The following is a 27,780-nucleotide window of genomic DNA, read 5'->3' on the forward strand; positions in this document are numbered from 1 at the left end:
AAAAGTACGTCATAATATGGAGGTGTCGCATGACTTCTTACTTTTATTTTTTATTTTTTTTTGGGGGGGGGGGGGGGGGGGTGCTATAGGAAAGATAATCGCGCATTGATATTCCACAAGCAACAGTTATCTTTCTTTGATTGCAATCATATTAAAACAAGACGAAGTAAAAGTTAAGAGAAAAACAAAGTTTTTTGGACTAATAAATTAGAGTCTACAGATCTAAATTATTTCTTCAAACGTTTTATTTAGCTATTGGCTGACCTACTTTTCAAAAAGCAGGTCAATTTTATTTACCGCGGAACTGCTATAGGCCCTAATAACTTAGACGCCATATTGGATTTGTAATAGAAAGGCTGGGTTCATGAGATTATCTACAATAACTTAGATTATTCATGTTTTCAAAATAATAGGACATTAAATGCAGATATGAGTTGGGGAATAGAGTTGTGGGTAAGTAGATGAGCGCTTTACTTTTGCATAATTTAATTTTTTGATGACGGAGTTTTTGTGATGAGGAAGAGATGCAGTCAGTCAAGCCCAAATTTCATGTCGTAATCTGTAAATCAAGACAAGAGGAGTACAGTTTACAAAAAAGTACACACTTAAATTGACTGAAAATTTTCAGTACTTGATTACTGTCATAGTAAGGGTCAGTTTGTAGTTTCTAGGTTTTGGTTGAGTAAATGCTGGCGACTCACTGTTTCATTGTGTATTGTTTACGTTTGCACTCAGTTGGCATCACTCCAGTCCCAAATGAGGTTAGGTTCTGATTTGACTAATATGTGATAAACTTGGTCAGAATATGACAATTTTATCAATGCTGTGCCAGTCTGTCACCATTTAATGAAAAAATTGTGATGACAGACTGTTTGAGGTGGAATATAAAGATAGACTCCTCCACTGCCCTGTGATATTCTTAGAGAAATGAACAACACTTATTGCCATTGATTTGGAGCAATATAGTACAAGTATATAGTGTCTTATTATTTAAAGAGTGTTTCCCATGTAAATATTCTTAAATTTCACTGACTCTTTCAAATGCAAAGACTATTATAGAACAGAACCCCTTTTGTTTGGGGGGGGGGGGGGTCTTGGATAAAGTCTTTTGTTGAATTGATTGAATTTTTTAGCTTGTTATGAATACGCAAAATAATTTCAAAACATCAACATCAAACACCTTGGTCATCAAATTTTTAAAATGAAATTAATTTCAGTTAAACGCGAAATTTTTTTCCTGAAAAAAGTCCTTCATTTTGCATTTCCCCCTTATTTTTGACTTTAGATTAAATCAATGTTAAGTGATAACCCAATCATAAAATGAGTGATTTTTGGTAAACATGAGAGGTTTGATTTTTCCTCTGTGTACATCCTAAACGAGGATCAGACATAAATCAAATTAATGAATGATACAGATTGGATTTTATTATACCAGGAAGTTACCATTTAAACATTTAAGGAAAGCATTTACTGTCGCAATAGTTCATCTGATCGCTAATTTTCCACTAAATTAGTAATACACTAATATACCTTGGAATTCTGTGTTTTATTTCAATTTAGATAATGATTTTAGAATGGGAATGATGGTACACAGGGACTGTATAAGCATTTTTTCCTCTGTTTACCTCTGTGTGAATATTGTGTTACATTTGTATTTGTACGAATGCACAATACCACATGATGTGACAGGAAATAATGCATGTATATATTCCGTCTTTTCAATTTTTATCTATATATATATATATGTTCTGTAATAGTAACATGAAATATACATTTGATATTAAGTACATTTCACACAGGAAATGTATTTTCTATTATTTAAATTGGAAGACCCTTTAGTTTAAGTTTGAAGAGGTTTTTTTGTGATGATAAATTTTTTTTTCCTTATTAAGGGATTTGTTTTGGAGAATCTTCTATAGCATGTACAGTATACAAGCCATATTGCAAACAATCATTGTCATGAATGATATTTCCATTCTGCAGAATCTTGTAAAACATCTTGAGGTGCACATCAACTTTTGTTATGCCTATTCGTGTTGCGGTTATGAATCACACATCAAAACTTGTCCATTGTCTGCCTCCATTCATGTTTACAATATCTTCAGACTGTGACCTTTAACCTTTGACTTCTTGGGTTAATCAGCTGACTCATCTCTCTTTCTGTCTGTTCTTTCCCTGCAGCAGCAGCAGCAGAATCACAGACTGCAATGTTCAGTCATCTGAGTGAATCCTATCAAATCTCAGAACCAATACAGCTGCCATGTCAGACTTTTCATTTGGAGAACATCTATTTCAATCTTATCATGGAAAATTTTTCCCAGATTCACAGTTTTCATGTATATTTATATATTATTTAATCATTTTGGCATTTCAGTATAACAGTAGAATCTCATCCAATGGGTTTTTTGATTTTGTGTATTCTCCTGATTCTTTGAAAAGTTGCATGCCAGCATGCATGAAATATGCGTGTGGGTAGTGGCATATGTCACAGTGTGTATGTGAAAATTGAGAATTATTTTTTTAATAAACCACAGCTAGCCCATATGGTTCCAGTCTCCACTACTAGGCTTGTCAGTGTTATCCCACACTCTATGTATTGATCATGTCCCTCTATAAACAGACCTACACAACAATAGCTTCAAATGATGGTCACATACACCAGTCTGAATCACTGAAGCAGAATTAAACCCCCAGTGTTTGGATGTTCATTGGTTATATTGACCCAGACATGATTTTAATGACTGGAGAAGAACTTGTCTCTTTTTTTTCATCCATTTTCTTTCTGCTTGCCAGTTTGACTAAGGTGTGATAGTGTTGCGTGTTCATCGATTTTGTTTTCAGTCACTATTTATCTTGAAGATATGAATACAAAAAAAGGGAAAAGAAAAGTGAAGATAAATGAGACATCTAGAGGGGTTTCACTATGGCTAAGGCTGTTTATATTTGCATTCCACCCAAAGCAGGAAATGGAGTGTGACCCTTGTCGTATAGAGGTTCAGCCCATAATCATAATGATGCTTTGATGCTCAGGTTTATTGATACCTCAGTATAGGTGTGGGATGGCTTTACAGGTTGATAATCTCATTTAAATACAATCCCAAGTTTACAGAGAAATTGCATGGCTTAATCTTCTTCCCTCATTTGTCATCTGAAGTCACAGCTATCACTTTTCTAAACATTGTGTCTCTATTGTGAGCCATTTATGGGTTGTGTTAAACATATCGTGTGTTGACATGCAATATTGTTATATTCTTTTAGTAGTAAGAGTGTCTGGAAAAGAAATGATATAGCTATGCATGTATCACTTGAAATAGTGAATCGAAGTGAGTATAAGTTTCTGATGACTATAGTTGACTGGTTATATGAGATTTGTAATTGTTCCTGACTTTTGTCCCTGTGAGGGAAGACAGAGCTGTAAAGTGTTGACATTCCGAACCGACCAGGGCCAGAGCTATGAGGGATTGTAAACATTGTATCTGATAAGCTGGTTAGAGCTAAACAGTCTCATTGACAGCGAAGGGTCAACATTTCACCTGGCCACAGAGAGAACCTGGTCCCCACCACACCAGACATTCCTGTCTGGGGGTGCTGGCTCTGTCACAGAGGAATGGCGGACCGGACAGGTGTAAACTTGTGATGGTAGATGAAGCAACGTACAGATAACAAAACAATGAGATACTAGTGTTACACATGAATGTATTACTATGGGGGCAAATATATGCCTTCCCAGACGGCATTTTATGTATGAATTATTCACAGACATGATCAGCTGGTGGGAATAAAATCAAAGCATTTAAAATCTTGATTTAAGCACTATTTCATATCCCAAAAGTTGATTTGAGTTTCATGGCTGTAAAATATAGGTTTTTTTGCTCTGTTAGATTAATTCTTGACTTCTGTCTCATATTGCAGAAAGGCATAAGTACTTCTTAAACGTGCTTAGAAATTTGTGGAATGCAAGACATGATGCTTGTTTTATTGGAACAGTATACTTGTAGAATCAAACCAAAAGAACAGAATTTTCTTCATGTTTTCTGAATCACTCTAAAATCAAAATGTTGTAAAAATTCCAGAATGCATGTGTTTTTGAGAGGCGAGTGGATGATAAGGATCAGGTTGATTAGCTCTAATATTTTTCTTCATTTGATAAGAGAAGTCTGTTAGAACAAGTAGAACTTCTTGGCCCGCAACGTAAATGAAACCAAATGTTTATATTTGTTGGCATAATTACTTGTTTCAAAGGGCACGAAACCAACTGTGTAATAGACGATTTTATGAATAATTTATGCTGAGCAAACTGTACACCAGTAAATGGTGTTTTGTTACATATCTTATAAACCAGGTTACTATAGAGACGGCAACTCTATATGTATTTATGTCGTAGATTTCAGTGACTGGCAGAAATGATGGTTTATACGACACTGGTGTCATTTTATTTATATATTATGTACACATAAAACACATGTTGTACCAGAAGCTTGGGTTAACATGTGACATGATTACCTCGGGATTGCAGGGTCGTTATGTAGTGGTTGTATCAATTAAGATATGTCCTTAGGCTTTTCAAGGTCAAACCTATTTTTCTGCACTCGTACAGGGCTTTGAAGACCTAATTAAGTTAGTGAAAGAGTTGACAGACCGACATACGGAAATGAACGATGGTTGCATGTGAGAAACACTTATAGAGGTGGTCAAAAAATGAAAACTCTGTGGTTACATGTATATCCTTGTTTCAAAATTATGTACTGGCAAATTTATTTTTGCATCAGGAGTGAGGAAGACAAAAAATATGGAGCTTTTTTTTTTATCATGGGAAGATAAACGTCAATTTACAAATTCAATCCACTGCCAATGCAGATAGAATTTTGGCTTGTAGACAAGTGTTGTAGACTGACAAAGAGGGTAAGAGGGTCCAGAAATTCCAGATCATCTATAAAGATGCAACAGCTCTCTTAAAAGCTCAAAACTTACATAGAACAATGAGATAATGAAACCAGAGAGCTCCTTTGTATGTACGTCACACACTATTCTGTTTGTGTTCAGAAAACAGACAGTTGCCTCATCCTTATGAAAAAGTTATTTCTGGTCCCTTTCTTGATGTTCATAGGAAGGCCTTTTTCTTCTCAGTAAAGTTGTGCCAAAATTTGGCAACAATAAACAAATTTTTTCTTCAAAAGTCAAGTTTGGTTATAAAGCAAGAAACCAATAATGAAAGTATAGTGTGATATGTCTTGTTGTTTTGTGCCTTGATGATTTGGATTATAATGTTGCTGAAAATTTAGTTATCATAGGCAAGAAAGGTGACTGTGTTTATGTCAGTTTTCAGTATCGGGTCTGTTACTGATATTTGTTTCTATTATCTAGAATCTAGAATTTGTACTAGTGTGTGTGTAACCTGGAAGTGAATTTCTCCCTCGCTGACTGCCATCTGTGCACATCTCTTCATCAACCCTATCAGATGTCTAGCATCTGGTTGTCTGCGCTCAGAATGGTCAGCTGTAACCATGCAGGCTTATCAAAGGGCCCCCATATTTCACATGTAACTGTTACAAATACCTCTGGAGTATTTGATTGTTTACATTATCTGTCCTCCAGGAGAAAGCTCTGGGTAAACCAATGTTTGTGTATCTGAGTACATGGTGTTACAATGAGTGTCTGATACATAGATAAGAAACCAAGGAGTTTATTTCTTTAGAAAGACTTGGCAAGTCAGATGTTTATTAGAATAAGGACCATTTTGATATATTTCCAAACAGGATTTGGTACTCTTGATTAGATTTTAATCCCACTCATTTTTCTGAAAGGGAATCTGCTAGCTGTTACAGGAACTCTATCAGTTCTTTTCCTTATAGAGAAAATCACAAATCATAAAAAAAAATGTCATGTCACAGATCTATTCTGGTAATGCATGGAACTCCATTTATATCAACCAACAAAGTTTAAAGTCTTTCTGTTAGTTGTATGAAACTAGATACAGGGAAACTGTACCTGATGAGCTTTATCTTAATTTTATGCATAAGGATATGCTAAAGTTTGCATTAATTTATTTAAAAATTAATATGTTTGTGATACTTTTCTATCACAACATTTGACTGGTGGCTTGAATAACAAACACACCATTTGATTCAATCTCAATCTTTTGTCAGATTGAAGATAAAATTGATAGTGCATTGATTAGTCCAGGGCATTTTTAGTCCATTCATGATTAACAGTGCAGAAAGAAATATGCATCTACATATTACATGTAGATGGGGGTGGGACAAAAAGTTGGAAATATAGTCCTGTAGTGTCTCATATCATGTATACTGAAAAACATATATATATTTCAATGTATAACACAACTCTACAAATGCGTTGTACGGAAATATTTGTTTTAAATTTGTGTAGACTGCCCATATAGGTCATGTATTATATTACTGTAAATTTGTCAAGAATATGAAATCTATCCTTACTTATCCTACAGGGAAGGAAGACACTATATAATGAAATTATCTTCTGATTTAGTTATTTCCTGGTCATAGTTGTATTTAGCCAGTTTCATGAGAAGGGGATTTACTTTTACATACATAAAAGATAGTATTTACCCATACTACACTGTATGAAAATAAACATAGCTTTTTCAGTGTAGACAGGAATCACTTATATCACATATTATAGTACTGTATTTTGAATGATGAGACTTGGTTTCAAGAGATTTGGTTACAACATTTATACTTGTACAATGTAATAGTTGGACTGTGATGGTGTGCACCATAATGTATATATGTACGGTAATTGCTGGGGTACTTGACTAAATTAAGTCTCCTCATGTGTCTGGTACTAATAAGTTCCTGGACTCTTCAATTTGTTCATACAAAATTAACATAAGCCTCTTGCTTGCATCTTAATTTTATAAAGGATGGGCAGGATCTATAATTTAAAGAGAGGAAGTGAAAGAAATGGTCCCTCTGTCGTGCATCTGGCGACAGATTGATTACTTACTTTCCTATATACATCTCAAGTCTTGTGTGGTGACATTTTGGTGGGAATTGTGTCAATGAGATCATGTTTCAGCTAGACACCAGCATCAGAATAGTTCAGTGTACTGAAGTACTTAAATCTGTGCATGTTATATGGTTCTGAATCTGTTCTTTTCTTAACTTGGTACATTTTTATGCCCCCTTACATAAAACTTGTCGATGTGGGGCAAAATTGTGCAAAAATTGAGCCACCATTAATTCTAATGATTCCAAATCAATTCCTCCATGATAATGAGTTTTACAGTAAAATGACAGAATGTTCAAGTATATTACAGTATATGTACTACAGTGTTAAACAGATCATTCATACCTGAAGTTAGTTAACTATAATAACTTATATCCCCTGACTTTACAGGATCAGTATGACACCATAGCCTCTCATACACAGAAGGGCATTGATTTCTGTGAGCGATTCACCCACTTCCTAAAGGACAGATGTGCCATTGAACTCAAATATGCCAGTGAACTCAAGTAAGTGATGCAGTTTCTGCCCCTATTGGAGGTCCCCATGCACCTGTAACTTAGGGGCTGTCTCATGATTTGAAGTCATAAAATGGAGCTCCTGTGGTGAATGGAAATATTGTTAGCTCCTTGTGGGGTGGAATTATATTCTTACAGAGTAGGGTTAGGGAAGGCATATAGAAATGTGTATTTTTCAGTGTAAATATTTACATATACTTATTAATACTATCTGTTTATGTCTAGACCATTTCAAAAATACATTAGAAATTTAGGTATAGGATAGTGAAAATAAATGTATTGAATGAAGGGTGTTTTTATTCATGATATGCCAGTAAAACTTGGAACATAACTGTTATGAAAATAGATTCGGCTGACATTCAGCTTTTGCTCTTATGTAATATTATAACCTGGTACATAATCATTAACCATCTGTATAAGAAGAGTGTTTCAATTAAGAGTTGAATAGAAAAGCAATTTATGTGAATCAACAATTTTCTTTAAAGGACTATACATTTATATGATAAAGGCCAAATATGGCCCCCTAAAATGAACATCATCAATTTACTGTAATTCTTTGCTTCCCTTGTATGTATACATGTGAAGTTTTTTCATAATTTTGATTTGACCCAAATGCCCACAATGCTAAAATAATATGACATCACAAAGTTAACCTTTTCCCACCATATTTGCATTTTAAGCATAAAATGGCTTGTTTTCAAGCAGTTTTCTTACAGAAATCATTGAGGAATTGTTTGAACAAACAAAATATTTCCATCAAAGATGGATCTATCCAAGACTTATAAGTTACAAAAAGTTTGTTCTTGTAAAAGCATCACTTGATATTTCCTATTATAAACAAAGATTTTTAAAAATATCAATTTTTGACTGCATGACTCTAATTGAATTACAAAAATAGTGTCACTTCTGACGTCATTTACTGCTAGTGATTGCAAATAAATCAAATAAATAGATGAAACACATTATATCAACTTTTCCAAAAAATAACAATTTAATGTACCTGAACACTTCTAAAAATTGTGAATTATGGTGGCCAAATTTGACCAAATCATATATAGTTCTTTTAAAAAAAATTTCCTGAGAAAATCATGTTGTTGGAAAAATTGGAAAACTATTTTTTTAAACCATTGAAGGAAGTATATGGAAAGTTTGATGCGGCAAAAAAAAAGTAGAGAACAAATACATCTACTCTTAGTTTGAAGTACAAAGGCTTGAACAAAAATCCCATTTCCTGTGAAATTTATAGTGAAGTGCTATCCAAGTTCCTGATTATTAATTGAAGGGTAGAGGGAGTTTCTAATACAGCTTTTATACCAACTGTGCCATCGACAGGGTGTGGAATAGAAAGAATACTTTGTGATAATGATAAACATCTCAGGATGTCAGCTAATTTACAAATGTTTGACAAATGTGACTTCATTGAGTGATCTCCCTTACATATACAGTACATATTACAAGTACTTGTTCATTGTATAAAAAAATGAAATACTGGGCCAATCAAGGAAGTCCGAAAATTCTGATAAAGAGATAATTTCTGTTCTACATATATCTTTTCTAAATTATGTATTTAATTTTTTTTGGTACAGAAAACTAGTCAAAAATTATCAGCCAAAAAAGAAAGAAGAGGAAGAGTACCAACAGTAAGCCTACATCTATAAATGAAAACACGAAAATAGATATCTATCACATATATAGTATCCGTTTATCACAATTTCCTCTGCTTAATCATTAAATTTAATCCTCATTGTTGTCTATGCATCATGATTTTTCCCCATTAAAGCATATGTGTGCAATACAAAGTACAAAGTAACATTTAGTTTCTTTGATGAGAGAGAGAGAGAGAGAGAGAGAGAGAGGAGAGAGAGAGAGAGAGAGAGAAGAGAGAGAGAGAGAGAGAGAGAGAGAGAGAGCTGTGTAACAAGAAATTGAGGATAAAACTGTTTTGGTCTTTACAGGTACTCATGGGCAGTGAAGTTCTGGGAGGTGCTAAAGGAGCTACACGACCTGGCTGGTCAGCATGAGGTCATTGCAGAAAACACACAGGGGCAGGTCATCAAAGACGTGCAGATACTTATTGGGGAGATGAAGCAACAGAGGAGAAAAGTGAGACCATGTCAAAGACATCATCAAAAACCCCAGTCAGCTAATGCCTATGCTTACTGATTTGTGGGCCAATTTCCTTGGTTTCATAACTATTCTTTATATTTTCTCCACCAATTAGGGAGTAATATTTTTGTTTTTGGAGGTATGAAAACAAAGAGCATGTTATGAAATAATGCTACTGTATGAGTGCTTGTTGGCATTCATGTAATTTTGGAAGATTCCTGTCATCAAAGTTTTAGGAGGAACCAATTGAAATGGCATTTATGAAACAGAGGAAAGTTCACTGAATTGGCCCTTAGTCAATAAGCATTCAAGGAAACCCACAAGCAAAAATTTTCCTCAAATAAGTCGATGTCTAATCAGCAAAATTAATTTTTATGAATGAATAGTAGCTTAAAACAATAACCTTAGCTATACAAATGCAGCTCTTCAAGGATAATTGGATGGTATGACCATTTAGCTAACAATTTTCTACATGCATAGAAGTGGTGATTGCATACAAAAATTATAAAACAAGCCTAATGATTTCACAGAGTGCAGGGAATGGAAAGTCATGTAGATAAAGTTCTATGGTCTTTCAGCCAGAAATTTCTCCCATCAGCTACATTTATGCTTGTACAGTTATCATTGACAACTAATCATGTATTCTAAAAACAAACTGGGGGGGAGGGGGGTTTGTCTTGAACAAACTGTGATAAACAAATTTTAGGAGAAAATCACTTTCAGTGTGTTGATTTAATGGCATTTTGAAAAGGTTGATTTGCATGTCAATACTTAAGAAAGAAGAATTCAAGTTTTTTGTCAAAAAACGTCATCTTTTAACAATTTTTTTTATTTTTTCTAGGATTTACAAGATGGTGCCAAAGTACAAGATACACTCAAAGACTCCCTAGCAAAGTTAGATAAAGTTAGTAATATTTGAATATTTTATGGAAGATTGAAACAGCAGAGTCATTGACACATGTATGTTGTTGTATGAGAGTCTGTGAATAGGAAACAAGTCTTGTATAAAAAACCATTACCGGTACATGACTTATCAATAACAAGTTATGCAATCTTAAAGTGGTTTTAAAAAGGTCATATGATAACATCCCTTGTTTAGCTTAGCTGGCTGTCCACAAAGTACAAACTGATCTGCAAAGTTAGACAACAAATTGATCAATATAACAACTTCATTTGTTTTTACTTTCTGTTTCTCATGATTTATAGTGGTACAATGTATATATGATTTTTATTCAACAAACAAGCCTCAGCAAAGAGATGGAAAGTACAAAAGAAGTTGATTAGAACCATATTTATCACAAATCATGAGAGATTCTTTCTACCACATGATTTAGTCCTGTTTTAAATGAGTAAAATCCTTATTTTATATAATTTAATTTTTGATGTGAAACTTCTATTTCTATAGTTATATGTGAAAATCCATTTAACAGTCAGTGTAGTGTAATATCGAACATTGATTACATGTATTATCCACCGCACATTGAGACAGGTGATAAAAAGTATTATTCAATGGTTATTGAGAACTCCTAAGCATGGACATACTTAAAAATTTTGTAGAGTCGAAAAAATTATGAAAAGGCCTTCAAGATGGCAGAAAAAGCCACAGATGACTACAGAAAAGCAGATGCAGACATCAACTTGTCACGAGCAGAAGTGGAGAAGGTAGGTGTCAAACGTGTTGCATCATTTCTCACTCAGATGCATGTGTATTTAAGTCTGCTATAAGACTGGGACTAGACACAAGATTAATTGAGAAAATATCCTTTTCATGGACTTTATATAAGATTAATTGAAAAAAATGTCTTTTTCATGAACTACTTTATCAAATAATTATTTGATGAGAGATGGAGGTTTTACAATGACTTTTTTTTGCTTCAAAGATGTTTATGGTTTTTTATCCCAGTCATAATATTACATAGAAATTTGTATTCATATTTGCACCTTTCAGTTTGTATATGGATTATGTAGGAATTAAAATCTGCTGAAAATTACACAATCTGCTTATCAAAATAAAGGTAGATTATGCACACACAGTGCATTTAGAACATGACACCAGAAAAAGTTTTTAAGTTTCCTTGTGAATGACATTTAGTATGAAATACATATGCTTAATTTTTGATATGGAAAAATATCTTCTTATTTTACATGACTTAGTTTTAGAGTATAATTTCACAAAACAAAGAAATTTATAGAACAGGTTTTGACTATAAATATCTTTATTGAATGATATTACACACCTTGTTAACAAACATTGAAAGTCATGCATAGAAGTTGCTTGGCAGTTATACCCTTTTCCTTGCTGCCAGTACTGTATTTGTGAAATGATTTCATGAAATTCATGAAATGATTTCAAAGATTCACTGATGCAATGCGTTAATGTTTTCTATTGTAGACTAGAAACCAGATGATGATAAAGAACAACCAGTGTGACGAGAGCAAAAACGAGTATGCTGCTCAGCTACAACAAACCAACCAGCACCAGAGAGATCACTACACACAACAGATGCCTGCAGTATTTCAGGTACTTATACATGCAAGGGTATCAAATCACTGAAACTTACAAAACTTAGCCCCCCATAGCAAATGCCAGATATTTATATGTTAATTATATATATGGGGCTAGAGGTTACTGGAACTGATATGAAATATGAAAGTTGCATTCAGTAACCTAAGAATCTCTGAAAGAGTGAGTCAAGATTTTCAGGATGAACTGTCAGAATGGATGAAAGGATAGCATAAAAAATGTTCTGACTTTTCAGCAAATGCAAAGTATGGAGGAGAATAGGATCAATAAGATTAAGTCCATGGTGAGGCAAGTAGCAGACATAGAACGGAGCGTCATACCCATCATCAATACATGTATAGACGGAATGGTCAAAGCCTCCGACGGAATCAGTGCAGAGGAGGTAACTCTTCTACTCACTTTATTGTTTTATGGATAAGACTACAGAGACATTTGTCCACAGAGGAGAATAAGAATTTTATGACCCCTCATATTTGAGCCAAATATTGGACCCATTCCAATGACAAATGTCAGCTTTTCCCTTTTTCATTAACATTTTATAAATAGAGACAATATTTTGCAACTAAAAGGAAATGGAGAAAACAAGATTTTTCAATAGCATATGTAGTGTAAATTTTTAATAGAGATTACTGATAATTGCTGTGGCAGTCCTGAGGGTTAGAGAGTGCATATTTACTGGTTTTAAAAATGTAAGAGAATATATATATACAGAAATAAAATGGGAATTTGTTTGTACAGGATTCTAAAGCAGTGATAGACAAATTTAAATCCGGTTTCCCCATACCAGAGGACATTCCTTTTGAGGACCTGAGCAATGCCTCGGTCATTGACACATCCAACGCCAACGGAACCCCCAAAAACTCACTGGACAGCCGCAAAGGCACAGTGTCCGACAAGAAGAGGAATAAAAAGGACAAAAAAGGGGGAGGAGGGTTATTTGGAATATTTTCATCATCAAAGGTATTTGTTCATTAGACCTATGAAGCAGATGCTAATTAAAACTGCCAGAACCATGTAATCACGTAAAGAGTTTTCTAATACTAACGGTATGTTGAGCTGTGTACAGTTAGAACTTGAAATTAACAACTTATGTAATGATATATATATACATGTATTTATGATGATAGTGATAATAATTTGTATACTATATAGAGAGAGCATAGTGCTGTTTAAGATTCTGTCAGATCATGGTATGCATCAACAGTGTGATCCAAAGCACCGATCATATCCACCTGCTTCCTGCCTTATCCACATATAGCCTAGATACTCAATCTTTAAATAAAATATTTTTACCAGGGATTTTGGTTTTGATCATTCTCTTATTCTTTGCATTTCAATTCATCCATGTTGCATTTTTGGAATGGGGGTACTCATTCAAATCAAATTGATTCTTACTGATTTCATAGTTTTTGGTATATGGTGTTTAAATCCGAAAAAAAAAATCTGTATGTATGGGTATAGATATTCCTGGTCATTGTAAAACGTTTACAAAAGTTTGCCTTACAATACATAAACGTGATTTGTTTTTGGGTAAGCTCGGAATGGATCATTAAACCTATGATTTTTTTTATTCAATTATTAGTCTGGAAGAATTCGGGTAAGAGGGCATTATGTCTTATTCATACTTGATTTGCTTTCTGTGTGCAGAAGACAAGTTATAGACTGAAAAGTTATAGACTAAAATTGTTGTATGTATTTATTTTGTAGCAATTTTAATCTTTTTCTTTTTTTTCTTTTTTTATTAGATTTTAAATAATATTCTCAGTTTGATTTTTTTCTCTCCCCTTTTGGACCCAAGTTAATAAACAGGCATGGGTATTTCATCCTGCCCAAGCATACAATAAAATCCAACATAGGCTTTTCAACATTCCAACCATTTCCTCCTACCCAGAATGACAATAGTTTAAAAGAGATTGAACCATTATGTTCAAACAGAAATCCTACAAAGTAATTACATCTTGATACAAGTGTATGTACGTCAGTTTAGTACCCCTGTCCTATGTAATATACATCATTGCTCTCTTGATTCAAAAAAGGCTGCGATTCATATGCACACATCACTCAAACCAGTAATATGCAGGTAGTGCCAATTCATGTCAACTTCCTGTCATGCCTCATGTATATGCACTGGCAGTAGTGAAGTGATTGGACACACAGTTCAGTTGGACACACGCAGCATGGAAAAGCTCCGCTGTAGATGAGTCTTCTCAGTTTCATCCAAAACTTTGTAGAAATGTAGATTATCTTGTTTTATTTCAGGCCACAATTAACAAAGTAAGTGCGCCAGTACTGGGTTCGGGAACTCTAATCACCTCGACATTAACCCTCCTGTCTATTCACCCTCTAGCAGCCATAGTTCATTAACATTATTTACTTACACCCACCAAATCTCCATTGAATTTCAAGAACAAAAAAAAGGGGGGAGGGGTTACTGTTTCTTTCCAGCATGCAGTCTCCTTGCCTCTCTCAAAACTTACAATCTTTGAAATTTAACTGAGTTCCCTACCTTTCTTGTTTGCCTTCATTTTTTTCCATCTAGATTTTTGTTTTCCCATTTCTCAAATATTTTAAAGGATTTTATAGAGTTGATGAACTTTGAATGTTTACTTGTTCAAATATCTTCAAAGCAATTTATTCATAATTCTTTCATCTGCTCCTTATATTAACATGATAATGTAACAGGAATTCTAGAATAGCATGGGCTTATACATGTATTTTTATCATGAATTATGGAATGGATTGCATTGCATGAAATTGGCAATAAATGTTAATTATATGTTGTTTATACTGTATATATACTTCTTTAAAACTGGATGTTGTTTTTATTTTAGAAAATAAAATGTTTGTCATGTCCAGTAAGTTATATCTCATTAAGTAAAAATTTTCCCTGTTTTATTTCACTTATGTTGAAAATTTACCCCATGGAACAAGTTCTGATTTTGCTTTTTTGAATTGAGATGAAAGGTGTTTGGGAAATTGCTCTATAGATACTAGTAGATACATTGTATTTATGCATTCTTCGAATTCCTGCCATCCAAAATGCACTAATACCATTTAAACATTTAACATCTTTTTGGGGGTTCATGATGGTGAAATTGAACTTTGAACCAATGGATGGAAAGGGGGGGGGGGGGTGTTTTGCCTTTCTCAAAATGAAAGTACCTGTAATGGCTAGGACAACTGATTTGGTGCAAAGTTCAGCCAGAACTCTCTTCATTCTCATCCATCACATCATCAAGTTCTATCAAGCACCTTACGATTCTCAAAATATTTACTTTCTCCTGCATTTCAACACAGATCATAGGATTGTTGGTATGTATGGGCATGGTCATGTCATGTGACCCTAGGCCCCTCCCACTGCCCAGTTGATGCATGTTGTTCTCTGTCGTAGACGATTATTTTATATCAAATGCATGAATTCTAGCTATTGTATGTTAATTATTCGGTTATTTTGACTTGTAATTTGTACTATTTTATTTCAGTTACCATTTTGCTATTGTTCACCATTATTGCAATTTGTATTTGTGTGTGGTTGCACTCATAGTGATGTCAAAATTGTGTTTTGTTGCACAGAATGAATGATTTTCAAACCAAAAAATAAAAGACATTTTAAAAAATGGCCATAAAAGACAAAGTACCTTAAAATAAAAATTAGAAGATAGATATTCCTCAAGAATTGCCTATTTTAAAGTTATATGTGTAAGCATTTGTTCTCTTGCTATGGTCTCAATGTTTAAAATGCCACTGAATACTTGCACCAGGTAGGTTTATTTGTACACAAGTTGTTTCCCTCTACCACACATCCCGTACTACACAAGTTACATACAACATGTTAAAATTTGCATGACTGATTACATATTTAAAACCAGATGCCACCCCTTTTCATTCCTCCAAGTTTATCAATATATCTGTACAGCATCAAGATTTATATCAGAGGGGTTGTATTTTGGTTTTCAAATTCTTTTTTTGAATTCAATATACATGGAAACTTGACCAGTTAGCATGAAAGCCTTTAAGGTATTGGGTTTTAAAGCAGTTCAGCAATAGAAAGACAGTCTTGTTGGTGCTAGTCTTGACATTGAATTACATTTTCTGTATGAAAAAAGTGTATTATAAAAATGAAATAGACAAAATTACATGTAATGAAAATAAATGGAGACAGAGAATATTTCAATTTTGAAAACACACTGATTGCATATTCAATTTGATTTTATGCTAATTAATTAAAGTACCAATATGTTTAAGGTTTGAAGAGAGTGCAGAAATTTATTAATTTTTTTTTTTAATATTTCAAATTATTTAAGGCCATTTTTATACTATCCTTATGGTTGTAATCAGAAAAATTGTAATTACAAATGTTCCTGACCGTAATTTCATGATAATGTGTATTTTATTCAGAAAGTCAACATTTACTATCATAAATAACTTACACAAAGAATATGCACCTTTTGATATATTTTTATATATGTATATATCAGTCGTTATGATATTTTTGAGATGGATTAATTGTGCATAGTACAAGTATTAAATTGTACACATCAATTTTTTTTGCTGCCTTTAAGTTGTTTTTGTCTTGCAGAATTGCAAAACACCTCTATTTGAAAATTGTGCCCTGCTATTTTGCATTTGTGCACAAGTGTGGCTTTTGTGAGAACACAAATTGTTCTGTGAAGTAGTTTTGTAGGATTTTAATAGAGCTTTCCTGGGATTTAATGAAGATTTTATTATAGGACATCTTGTGTACCACTGTTTAAGACTTGATTGTGTCTTATTAGGGCGAGGAATCAAAAGAGGATTTTAGCGATCTTCCACCAAATCAACAAAGAAAAGCTCTCAACAAGAAAATTGAGGAATTTAAAAAAGAGATTGCAAGAGAGACAGCTGAAAGGTTACTCCCACTTTTGTTTTGTTTGTTTTTTATCTTTGTAAAGTTGAAGGCTTATAGTTTTACAAAAATTAAGGTTATTTTTTTATACAGGTATTACTTATCGATAATAACTGGAATTAATTCATTTTTATAGTACCTGTATATGTTGCTTGTATTTCTGTGTTTTTGATAAGTTATTCTGTTGCACAATAACGGGGTTGCATCAGATACATTTACACTGAGGTTGTAAAAGTAAAGTAATCCTTAACTTATGTGCATTATACCTATGTTTGTAGGGAAGGGATGCTGAAGATGAAAGATGTCTACGTAAATAATCCAGCTCTAGGAGACCCTAATGCATTAGAAAAGAAGATAGAGGAAAATGCTTTGAAGATAGACAGTTTACAAGCTGAAATGAGAAAATTCCAAGTAATTAAACAAATCTATAATTGCTTACTTGGGCTCCTATTTTCCAGTGCCTTATAATGGTCAGTAATGTCTGTCCAGATATCATTTGCCCCACCCTTGGGCCCAGTGAGGTTCATGATTCACCTATAGAGTGCAAAATTTTTCTAGGTCAGAAGTCATGTCACTATAATTCTGTGTGAAATATTTAGAGTGTTTTTCTACAATTCTCTGACTGACTCTTACATCACTCACAGAATAATTTTGGCTGAAAGTGAATCAATAAAAATTAAACTAATTGTCAAGGTTAAAAAGAAGATCTCGGTAAAAAAAATTTTTATTCCATTTGACCCTGTCTGGCTCACTTTTCACACTCGGAGTAAGTTAAATCCTTTCCAAAAACCCCAGAGGACTTGTTTCTGTGTAGCCAAACAAACGAGTCATTGACTTCCCTTAAAAGGAGCATCAATCCATCATGTCTTGTTCAAGGTCTCAACTTGCAACATCAAGTGCCCACTGCAGGATTTTATTCAGTGACCTTTTGGGTACTGATAAAATGCCCTTCAACTACTGCTCACCCATAAAGTGCCCTTGGGTAAAATGTGTTGGAAAAACTCAATTTCATCTTAATGTCAATGATGTCTAGTTAAATACCAGTTTTAATTTTGTTGAAGACAAATGTAGCTGTAACAAAAATGATGCATACATACATGTCATATTTACTTGCCAAATCCAAATGTGCACAATACAATATTTATAACTTTTTATAAAATTCAGTTGTCATGACCTGTATTGTTTTAGGGATATCTTGCCAACATGGATGGCAAACCATCCCCAGCTGGACAGAGGAGAAGCAGTTTATCTGACGACTCAATATCGCAGAGCAGTACAAACATGGAGATGAGCCAGACGTCCATACCGGGACAACCACAGATAGTGCCCAATGAACCAGAAGTCTACACGTAAGTTATCTCAGGGGACCTCACTCACTAACATCAGTATATGTCCTTCATAAAGAGCTTGAGTGGGGGGGGGGGGGGGGGGGGGGGGGTCTTTTGAGTTGGGGGACATCAGTGTGAAGGGATAAATTCCCCCAAACAGTCTCAAAGTTTCCCTTCTTTGTTTGATGTCCCCTTTCCCTCTATCTGGTGTAGAAAGAAAACACTTTTGATGAGAATATTTTTTTCTGTCTTAATGTTCCCTCCAAGTTGTTTGATTTTGACACAGATCTGCAATACATGACTTTGACACAGATCTACAAATTCACATATATATGTACATCACTCAACGTTCATCAATTTTATTTTAGGGCACTTTTATTTTTTGGAAAGAAACTTTTGATATTGTTCAGATATTCATGGTCATTTACATGGTTTGATTTATTTTAAAATATTAAATAATTGCTGTTTGAGTAGATCATCAAGCCTTGTTGCATTAGAAAACATTGTGTGAAAAAGACAATTTTGTGTGGTGTCAATTTTGGTTTTATTTTATTTTTCATTATAATAGATTTTAATATTTTTAGTAAAATTAAAAATCAAAAAAATGTAGCATGATTTTAGTGAAACTGTCAGTGAGTGTGCTTATTTCAGTGAGGATTGGCCAGAGCCTCCAAGGTTTGTCAATCATTTTTCGGGTTTCATACTCTGTGTGCAGATCCCTATCGCTAAGCATTGATGTATGACCCATCAAATACTCACAAATGGACCTATAAAACACACTGCTTTCAATACCAGCAATGATCTTGTTTATATATCACATGTCAAAATTCATTTACCTTGTATCTAGGAGAAAAATATCTTAATGTCAGGGAAATCTTGTTATTAATATATGCTAATCATCTAAAAAAAAATAAAAATTTAAACATGTACGGTTTAACTGGAAGTTTTAACCATACTTAAACATATCTAACATTAATCAATGCTAATGCATTGGTATCTGCAACATTGTAATCTTTTAGAAGTGTTAGCAATATCTTGATAGCTACCGGTAGTCAACTGGCTTGCGCAAGGTAGTGTTTGGAATAATTTAGGTTATGGATTTCATCTTTTAAATTTATTAACAAACAACTAATTTCCCTACTGAGAATTGACTTCATTTATTATATTTATTGGTGTTTTATTTTTTAACTTAAAAATTAAGGTGTTGGAAGAGGTCAAGTAGATGTTAACCAAAAAAAAAATGATTCTTCATTGTTTCAATATCCAGCTTGTCCATGACATGCACATGCATTAGGCACGTTTACATGTATATATTCATGATGTAAAGATAATGATTCCAAGTGCAATCTGAAAAATGTGTGAATTATTCAAAGCATGAAAAATGATTGCATCAGAATTTGAAATGTAAACAAAAAGTAGAATATCTACAGTAGCAGAACAGTAGTAGCTAAAGTAAGGAAGAAGAATGTCAGCTTTTTATTCCTATCCCCACAGAACAAAATATTGTACCATAACATTGACTCGTTAAACATGAAAATTTATTAAAAGATGCACTGTTACTAACATGTTTAAAACGGTTGTGATGTGGGTTTCTTGTTTTTGTTAGTGATGAGGAGTTTGAGGAGGAACGGTGAGTGATGCGAGATTGACCAATAATAATACTGCATGAGACCCACAAATTCAGGCTAGACTCCAAATTAAACCCTCTCTCAATATAAATTTATTTTTTTTCAAGTAGAATTTTTTAAAGTAAAAATAATAAATGATATTGCCAGTTATGCTTTTTAGCTTACCTGAAACAGAAGGTTCAAGTGAGCTTTTCTGATCACTTGTTGTCTGTCCATTTGTCTGTTTCTAAACTTTTCCCATTTTGACTTTTTCTCTATAGAACCACAAGGCCAAATTTGACCAAACTTGGTTCAAAGCAGCCTTATTGGATTTTAAATTGTTGTTAGAAAAAATGAAACTCTTTTTAAAAGGATATAATCACAAAACAGTGAAATAGGTGTACCGTTAAACACAGATTTAGCAAACATACTTATTATAATGAATTGACACTTACAGTGAAGTGATATTCATTCCTTGTGAATTTATTACGTGTTGTAAAATTGACGGGATATAATAAATTACGCTTATAACAAAGCAAAATCGCCTTGGCACTGCATTATAAGCATTTTTTACTGTGTATATATTTAAATCTTCGTCTCAAGAACCATTGCACCAGAAATGCCATATTTACACCAAAGCTTGAATATAATTATAGTGAAGATTCTTAATTGTTAAAACTTAGAGTTTATGACCCATGTATCAATACTAGGGCTTGAAGAGGGGTTTTAAATTCCACATAGAAATACATGTATAATGGGAAATTTTTTAAAAATCTTCTTCTCAAGAACTACAATGCTTCAATCTGTGATATTATTCTGCAAACATCCTCAGATAATGTAGATTCTAAATTCTTAAAATGGTGACCCTCAGGCCAATACAGGGGCACCAAGAAATTTTAACATTTATGGAAAATGTTTTGAAAATATTTTACTCAAGAATTACAAAATTTTAATTTGTGAGATTACTGTTCAAGCATCCTAAGATAGTGTAGATTAAAAATTGTTAGTGTATGAAGGAAAAATGTTTAAAAATATTTTTAAGAAGTACAATTATCTTTAATTATTTTTCTATATAAGCATCCTTATATCTTCATATCCTGGTATCAATGTCACATTGAATTTCTTTCTCTTTATATGATTAAATTAATTCATTTTACAATTTTGTTATCTTTGATACATCGAGGCTAGGATAAGATTGGTTAGTTGAAGCAATTTAAATCATAGGATATGATGCCCCAAAAAGTAGGCTTCTTTTTATGTATTGTTCAATGTATTGTCAAATCTTAGAATATATGAGAATAGTGGACTTTACAAATTTTGAAAGAGAATGATACCAAGAACTGTTGTTCAGGTGAGCAATGTGGCCCATGGGCCTCTTGTTGATATTTGAATTTATTCAGTATATTCCAGAAGCTTTTTTTAATTAGATATAATAAGTGTGTTTTACTCTCTGCTTAAAGCTATTAGAAGAACTTGAAACATCTTCTTTTAAAGTCACTAATGAATATTTTTTATATATTTTGAATTACATTGTGTTACAGAGCTGTAGAATTAAGGAAGAAGGAAGATAAGAAGTGATTAACATTTTCTTTCCTTTCAACAATTTTATCTGCTCTTTAACATCTAATATTTTTTCTTTATTGTTCTCTTTCCTTTCACTTAAATGCAAAATAAATTAAAATAAGTGAATTTGTAAAGCAGAATATATTCTAACAATTAAATTTGAAAAAAAAACATATATATCAATGAATAGGATTTTAAAATTGGACCTTTATTGCCACAATTTTATCATTTTCAAATCTTAATATAAAAAGACCTTCAGAAAAACCCAACAGGCTGGATTGGTTTACATGATTGTAGCTGTTGGTTGAATTGAATTGTGCATCTGCAAACACTAGATGAATAACACATCTCTCCGACTAATATAACTTGCATCATACTTTGACACTCTCCCTCGATTTTCTCCCATCATCCATTGTTCATGCCATTGCCATGCTTCATTCTATACATTCATCTTTATGATGTCAATCTTTGGTTTGATTCACATCAATTTTCATGTGTTCATCTATAAAATCTTTGGAGAAGACATCTAGTCATCATCTTTAGATCAGTCATCTTCTGTCAAAAATGATGCCTTTCATAATTATTTTTTTTTGTGGTACAAGTCAGATTTTTTTTTAAGAGTATCATTATTACATAATCTACTGCATAAGTGTATTAACCATAATATGTAAATAATATGTATGTCTTTTTTATTTGGTAAATAAATGTACATACCAGTCATATTAAGCCATGAATAACACATTTCCATTGGCTGTTGTAGAGCTATAGATGATGAGGATGGGGATCACGTTGGAGAGTTTGACCATCCTGAGGGGGATTTTGATGAAGAGGGTTACCCGGTCATTGGAACTTGTCGGGCACTTTATCCTTATGAAGGTATGTACACTGACTCTCTATCCTTATGAAGGTATGTGCACTGGCTTCTGATGTGTGGGCTCAGAAACACAGTGCTATAGAAAAATGTATTAACTGACAGAAATATTGATTTGTTGGATATTGATTAAGCTGCAGATATTTAAGAAAGTTGATATGTTCAATATGATGGAGGTCTCTGTTTTCAGCTGGAAATGAAGGATCGGTGGCTATGGGTGAGGGAGAAGAAATGTTTGTCCTTGAACAAGACCAAGGCGATGGGTGGACGCGGGTTCGCAAACATGACAATTCGGAGGGCTTTGTTCCCACCTCTTACATCCAGTGTCATTTCTATGATCAGGACGAGGTCTAATGACAAGACAGGAGAGCGGCCTGCAAGGCCTCTTGATTTGTGCAATGTAGTGCAGGGACTATCCTGCTCTTCTCATCCTACTTCATCTGCTGTTTGGTCAGATGGAGACTTCTCAGCAACTCTTTGCTGGGAGGGGGGTTAAATCAAACTTACTTGTAAGGGGGACAGAAGAGAACTCCGAATCTCCAAAAGTCTCCTGTGCTTCTTTTTATAATGAGGAAACTTTCTTGTAAGGGATCTTATGACACTGTGGAGTGATTATAGTGGAAAGGAAATACAACTAACAGAAACTGGAAAATGTTTATTGATTGTATCAGAGAAGTGTATTGAACCATATTCACCCTAATGCCAAACCGCTTGACAGAAATTCAGATATACTGTAAGGAGAAAGGAAAGGGGGGGGGGGGGGGTATATAGATAAGCATGTAAATATCTTTATGTTCATATATCAATATATGATGTTATTCTTTTCAATTGGGGAAAGGTATAGAGGGTTAACCATCTGTTGGGGTGAATATATTATTATGTACTTGAGATATGAATATAGCTGGATAGTTATGATATCATAAGTTGTATTATGATGTAAATACCTATATAAACCCTTTGAAAATGAAAGTTAAATGCTCAGCTTTTGTACATGTGTAAATTGACCCTTCTCTTTGTTTTTTGTTTAGTGAGCTAGATATTTTATCCATTAGATGCTGATAGTCAGATGATGACAGAACTATTTAACACAGTATGACTGTTTTTTGTAGAAACAAAATACCATGGTTTTTTTTAAAGAATATTCAGGTTTCACATATTCTGCTGTGTTCATGATTTTGGTCTACCTTACTGTGATTTTTTTTTTCTTCACTGTCTTGCACCTGTCTACTTTCACTTTCTCTTTGTGATCATTTATAGCAGCCTATTTTTTGTTACTGTTTTCAACAATGTTGCTGCTTGTTTATCTGGATGTGGATGTTTATGTGAGTGTTTGTGTGTGTGCAATGCTTTAAAAATGCATTCAATGTCTTAAATTTAAGAATATCACTGCAATATTTGTCATCCATTTATGTAAAACGTGTACATGTATGTGTACAAAGACATCCAAAATTTGCAAAATCCATACCACTAACAAGTGGAAGACTGGTGTGTACTGTAGTGTGAAAAGGTTGAATTTAAGATACAAAGGTTGGTGAATTGGCATATAGAAAGTGAGCCTGTTGTTATAGCAGACTCTCCAGTATTAACAAGTGCCTGTTGCCGGACTGCTGAGGAATTCTTATACCCAGTGAAGTATACGATCACTAGAACACTAACGTTAGATAAACACCATTTAATGAACAATTTACGATTTAATTCATGAACACTAGTTTAATAAACTCATTTACTTCTTTTATTCTTTTTAATAAAATGTATATTTGGTTTTTTTTAAGGGGGGAGGGGTGGGGTTTATTTTTTTTACTAGTACATATGTGATGTATAGAAGGGTTCAAGTGTATGATTAAAGACAATTTGGTGCAATGTGTCTCTTATTTTTAACAATAACTAACAATATTTTTTATTATTCAGTCTACCATCCTCTTTCCTCATCCTTGTGAATTGTATTGTAAAACTTACAACAGTATCACTCTAATTTATTATTTTTTTTATTGAATGAGAGTATTTTTTTTTTTCATAGTGGAGTCATGTAATTTGTTTATTTTCTGTTATTGCAAAGAATACAGTTATAAATACTAGTTTGAGAGGTAATACTATTTTGTATTTTATGTACACAGATTTAAAAAAACATACTGAAAGATTATTTATCAAGTGAATTTGTATGACTAGATGTCTGTATCAGAATGCTGTGGATATTATATATGCAGACTGATATGACTCCGTAAAGAAAACACCTTGCCTTCATTCATCAACCTTTTACCATTATCTCATCATCAATGTATATGTGTTTGATTAATGCCAGGCTATACTTAAAGTAAATTATGAGATGTACATTGTATATTTACCAATAGTATTTACTATTGAGAAAGCTGATTATTGACTCAGCATTTTATTTTTTAATTTAATTTTGCAGCTAGCATGATTTTTTAATGCAAAGAAACCTCTGTATTCAGCCAGAGAAAGAAATATTGACAAAACTTTTTTTTTCATTACTGAAATGTTGAATATATACATGATAATATTTCCCAATGATTTTTCCTCAGTCTTGAGAAATTAAAGATATCTCATGATTGTTAATAAACTAGAGGTTATAATGGTATTATGTAAACAGACTTATTTTACCGCTCTTTTGTCATATATTTTTGTTATATATAAATTCAAACATCAGCATTTCAGTATAGTTTCCAATGCAAATAATATTCTATGAATTTAAGAGGAATTCATTGAACCATTGTTTTTTTTCTCACAAAATGAAATCACATGTTTTTTCATGCTGTGTTCTTCCTCTAGGTGCTTATCTGGATGGATGACATTAATTGTATAGTATATCTAACTATTTAAATAACAAACCTTTGCATTAAAGTATGAATTCAAACTGTAATGCAACCGCAATCAACCATTAAAATACAATGAAAATATCATATTGTTTTATTTTTTCATTTAGTTAAAACGGGCATTGGATATATACTGCGTGGAATTTTGAATGTGTTTCAGAGTTCGGGGACTGGGTCATATTCTTTCAACTCCAAGTTGGGCACTGAAAAGGAGAACAGTTTTGAAAATTAAGAACTCTGGAATGCAGTGGCTGCTAGAATTTGGGAGGGGAGGGGGTATCCTCAGTTTTGGAAGATTATTTTTACAAGTATTTCTGTATTGTTGACAAGAAGAAGGTTTGATTTTTTATTTGGCACCGAAATGCACTCTAAAACACTTTCAAAAGTTTCAATGGGGTAGATAAAATGTACATTGTGTTCTCTAAGGTCAAACACACTAAAGTTTTATTGTTTTAAATAGCGTCCTTGGTTTAATTTTACATCAACTCAGTAAAGTGCCTCCCTAATATATTATTTTTTTTAAGAATTTTGATTGATTAAATTCAGCAATTAACAAAACCAAATTACAATTTAACCAGTTTCTATCGATTTGTCCAGTGTATGAATTTTTGTATTTCTTTGACTTTTTAAAACCGTCCTTGAGCAGACTTGGAATTTGACATTGTTTATAGTTTATTTCGGGATTGATCGAAGCAGTTTAAACATGGAAAAAGCGGCTGTTTATTCTATTTAACAAACTGGTCGACAATAATCATAATATATGTACTTTAAATCACTTGATATGGATAAACGAAAAAAAAAAGTGCTCCAAGAGAGAAAGATGTAAATATAAAAGATTTTTTGGGGTGGTTTATACAGGCTATAAATATTGTAGAGAAAAATAATAGCACTCGTAAACAAACCGCTTATGTAGGTTAGGTATTTTTTCTGCAGTGCTTGCTACCTTCAAACCCGCATGAACCACCAAAAAGCTTTTTGTTTGATAGACGTTTTATATATGGTTTATGAATAAAGTTACGATCTGAAGCTTCTTTGCCTTATTAAGGATAGGTTAGTTAACATTTTCTGTGCATAATGAGAACTCTATTTACCTGTATTAATCTTTTTACAAAAATTACTTTCATTTAGATATTTAACTGAATTTCAGCGTAAGGAAATTTTTGATTGATTAGTATTCGTTGTTAAAACATTGTAGAGGCTCTAAATGAACTTAAATTAAATACTGCAATGATAATGCTTTGATAAAACCTGAAACAACTGACCTATTCCTTTGACTGGCTTGCGACAGGCCGCTGGGGTGTAGCCATATCTAGTCTTCCTGGAGTGAGGGTTCATCTTGACCAGTTGCGGGAATCGGCAGGGCTGGACATAGCTTCTCCGGGCCGTGGTAGTCTCCGTATATCTGATGTTGGGGGGTTTGCCTGATGGGGGAGACGGTGTGTTAAGATTAAATTAAAATAATTGCATCGACAACTAATGATAGATTGGAAAAGGATCAAACTTGTTGCTTTATGAATTACTACAGTAAAGTTTTAGTTTTTTAAGATGCCAAGTTTCCGTGTATCATAACTACGTGAATATTTTTATTATTTTATATAAAGACTTAAAATTCCGTTAACTATAATCGATATTATGATTTTTTGAAAATTGGCTTAGCGGTCAAACTATACCGATACAAATTTGAAATGAATAAGAAATCGACAGTTTTTAAAGCTCAAGTTTAATTATAAAATACCATATTCCAACTTGTGGATGACTGGCAATGAGCATGTGAAGTTCACGTGACCTGTAAAAGATGCAATATATTTAAACGAAGGATTGTTAGAAAAATGTCATACGGTTCTCCTTGCATAGTTTTTTTTAAAATGAAATTTCCAGTTGAAAAGCACAAAACAGTACGTTGCTAATTTACAGTCGTTAGAGACCATTGTTACATGTAGTCATAAAGTCAATAATAATTTTATTTTCCCCCTGTAAAATCTGTGTTTTTCTGTATCTTAAGACATCTTAATCATTTATTGTCTTACCTAAATGTTTCAGCATATCAGGCATCCTCTGTCCTATTTGATGGAAATCGGGATGCCAAATACCGTAAGACTATACGTAATGGATTTTGAAATATTTATAATTAAATAGAAATCAAAATATCGGTAATAAAAGAAAAATTATATTGAAAACACACAAAAATAAACAAAACAAAGACAACATTGATCACATCAGAATATCATGCTTACCGGTTTTTTCTGAGTGATTAGCTGATATTTTAATCCAATAGGGTGCGGATTAGCTCGCCTGGTAGGGGACAATATTCGAGGGTACACGCGATGTTTCGTGGCATCGTGGCCCCTATAATCAGACAGTGTTGTCGACCGTGGCAGTAAGTTTGCTGCAGTGAAAACATTTGCCATTATTCCTTAACTACATTCATGAACCATATGTTACTGCGATATTTACGGGGAATTGTGACGTCATAAACAGTGTGACTTTCGCTACGTCACAATCATAAGTCTTAAAGCAAACGTCTGTCCGACCATCAAAGAGTTCATTTTTTTAAAGAACGATTTCC

At 33.2% G+C, this 27,780-nt stretch overlaps 2 protein-coding genes across 14 annotated transcripts; one reads left to right on the forward strand and one right to left on the reverse strand.

Moving 5' to 3' along the window:
• The first annotated feature begins 310 nt into the window (after window positions 1-310).
• LOC128192041 (formin-binding protein 1-like) lies at window positions 311-25,301 on the forward strand. Of its 13 annotated transcripts, XM_052864442.1 has the most exons (20): window positions 311-453; window positions 7,375-7,490; window positions 9,086-9,139; window positions 9,455-9,602; window positions 10,447-10,509; window positions 11,163-11,267; window positions 11,998-12,126; window positions 12,365-12,511; window positions 12,868-13,089; window positions 13,712-13,726; window positions 14,961-14,984; window positions 15,427-15,441; window positions 16,905-17,017; window positions 17,293-17,425; window positions 18,203-18,363; window positions 18,994-19,017; window positions 19,949-19,972; window positions 21,491-21,523; window positions 22,273-22,388; window positions 22,574-25,301. In XM_052864442.1, the coding sequence occupies exons 1-20, from the start codon at window positions 430-432 to the stop codon at window positions 22,735-22,737; spliced, it is 1,830 nt and encodes a 609-aa protein (XP_052720402.1). In that variant the 5' UTR covers window positions 311-429; the 3' UTR covers window positions 22,738-25,301. The 13 variants fall into 13 exon arrangements, with proteins under 13 accessions (XP_052720402.1, XP_052720406.1, XP_052720403.1 ...); XM_052864446.1 differs by lacking the exon at window positions 21,491-21,523; XM_052864443.1 differs by lacking the exon at window positions 18,994-19,017.
• LOC128192042 (uncharacterized) lies at window positions 25,301-27,657 on the reverse strand. The gene is made up of 5 exons (XM_052864455.1): window positions 27,449-27,657; window positions 27,242-27,311; window positions 26,950-27,000; window positions 26,477-26,635; window positions 25,301-25,417 (listed from the first exon to the last, which is right to left on the reverse strand). Exons 1-5 carry the CDS (start codon window positions 27,620-27,622, stop codon window positions 25,371-25,373), a joined length of 501 nt encoding a protein of 166 aa, XP_052720415.1. The 5' UTR covers window positions 27,623-27,657; the 3' UTR covers window positions 25,301-25,370.
• Between the last annotated feature and the right edge of the window lie 123 nt (window positions 27,658-27,780).

This window comes from Crassostrea angulata, chromosome 7, assembly GCF_025612915.1.
Source record: "Crassostrea angulata isolate pt1a10 chromosome 7, ASM2561291v2, whole genome shotgun sequence".
Taxonomy (NCBI): domain Eukaryota; kingdom Metazoa; phylum Mollusca; class Bivalvia; order Ostreida; family Ostreidae; genus Magallana; species Magallana angulata.

What these genes read in the sequence shown, in the direction of transcription:
- LOC128192041 (XM_052864442.1), top strand. Translation starts at nt 430, where the DNA reads ATGAGTTGGGGAATAGAGTTGTGG. An exon ending in GAAGAGGAAGAGTACCAACA is followed by an intron (nt 9,140 to 9,454) that starts GTAAGCCTACAT and finishes TGGTCTTTACAG; the next exon opens with GTACTCATGGGCAGTGAAGT. An exon ending in AATGAACCAGAAGTCTACAC is followed by an intron (nt 18,364 to 18,993) that starts GTAAGTTATCTC and finishes TGCTTATTTCAG; the next exon opens with TGAGGATTGGCCAGAGCCTC.
- LOC128192042 (XM_052864455.1), bottom strand. Translation starts at nt 27,622, where the DNA reads ATGGCAAATGTTTTCACTGCAGCAAACTTACTGCCACGGTCGACAACA. An exon ending in TGATATGCTGAAACATTTAG is followed by an intron (nt 27,001 to 27,241) that starts GTAAGACAATAA and finishes CATCTTTTACAG; the next exon opens with GTCACGTGAACTTCACATGC. An exon ending in CAAGCCAGTCAAAGGAATAG is followed by an intron (nt 25,418 to 26,476) that starts GTCAGTTGTTTC and finishes TCTCCTTTTCAG; the next exon opens with TGCCCAACTTGGAGTTGAAA.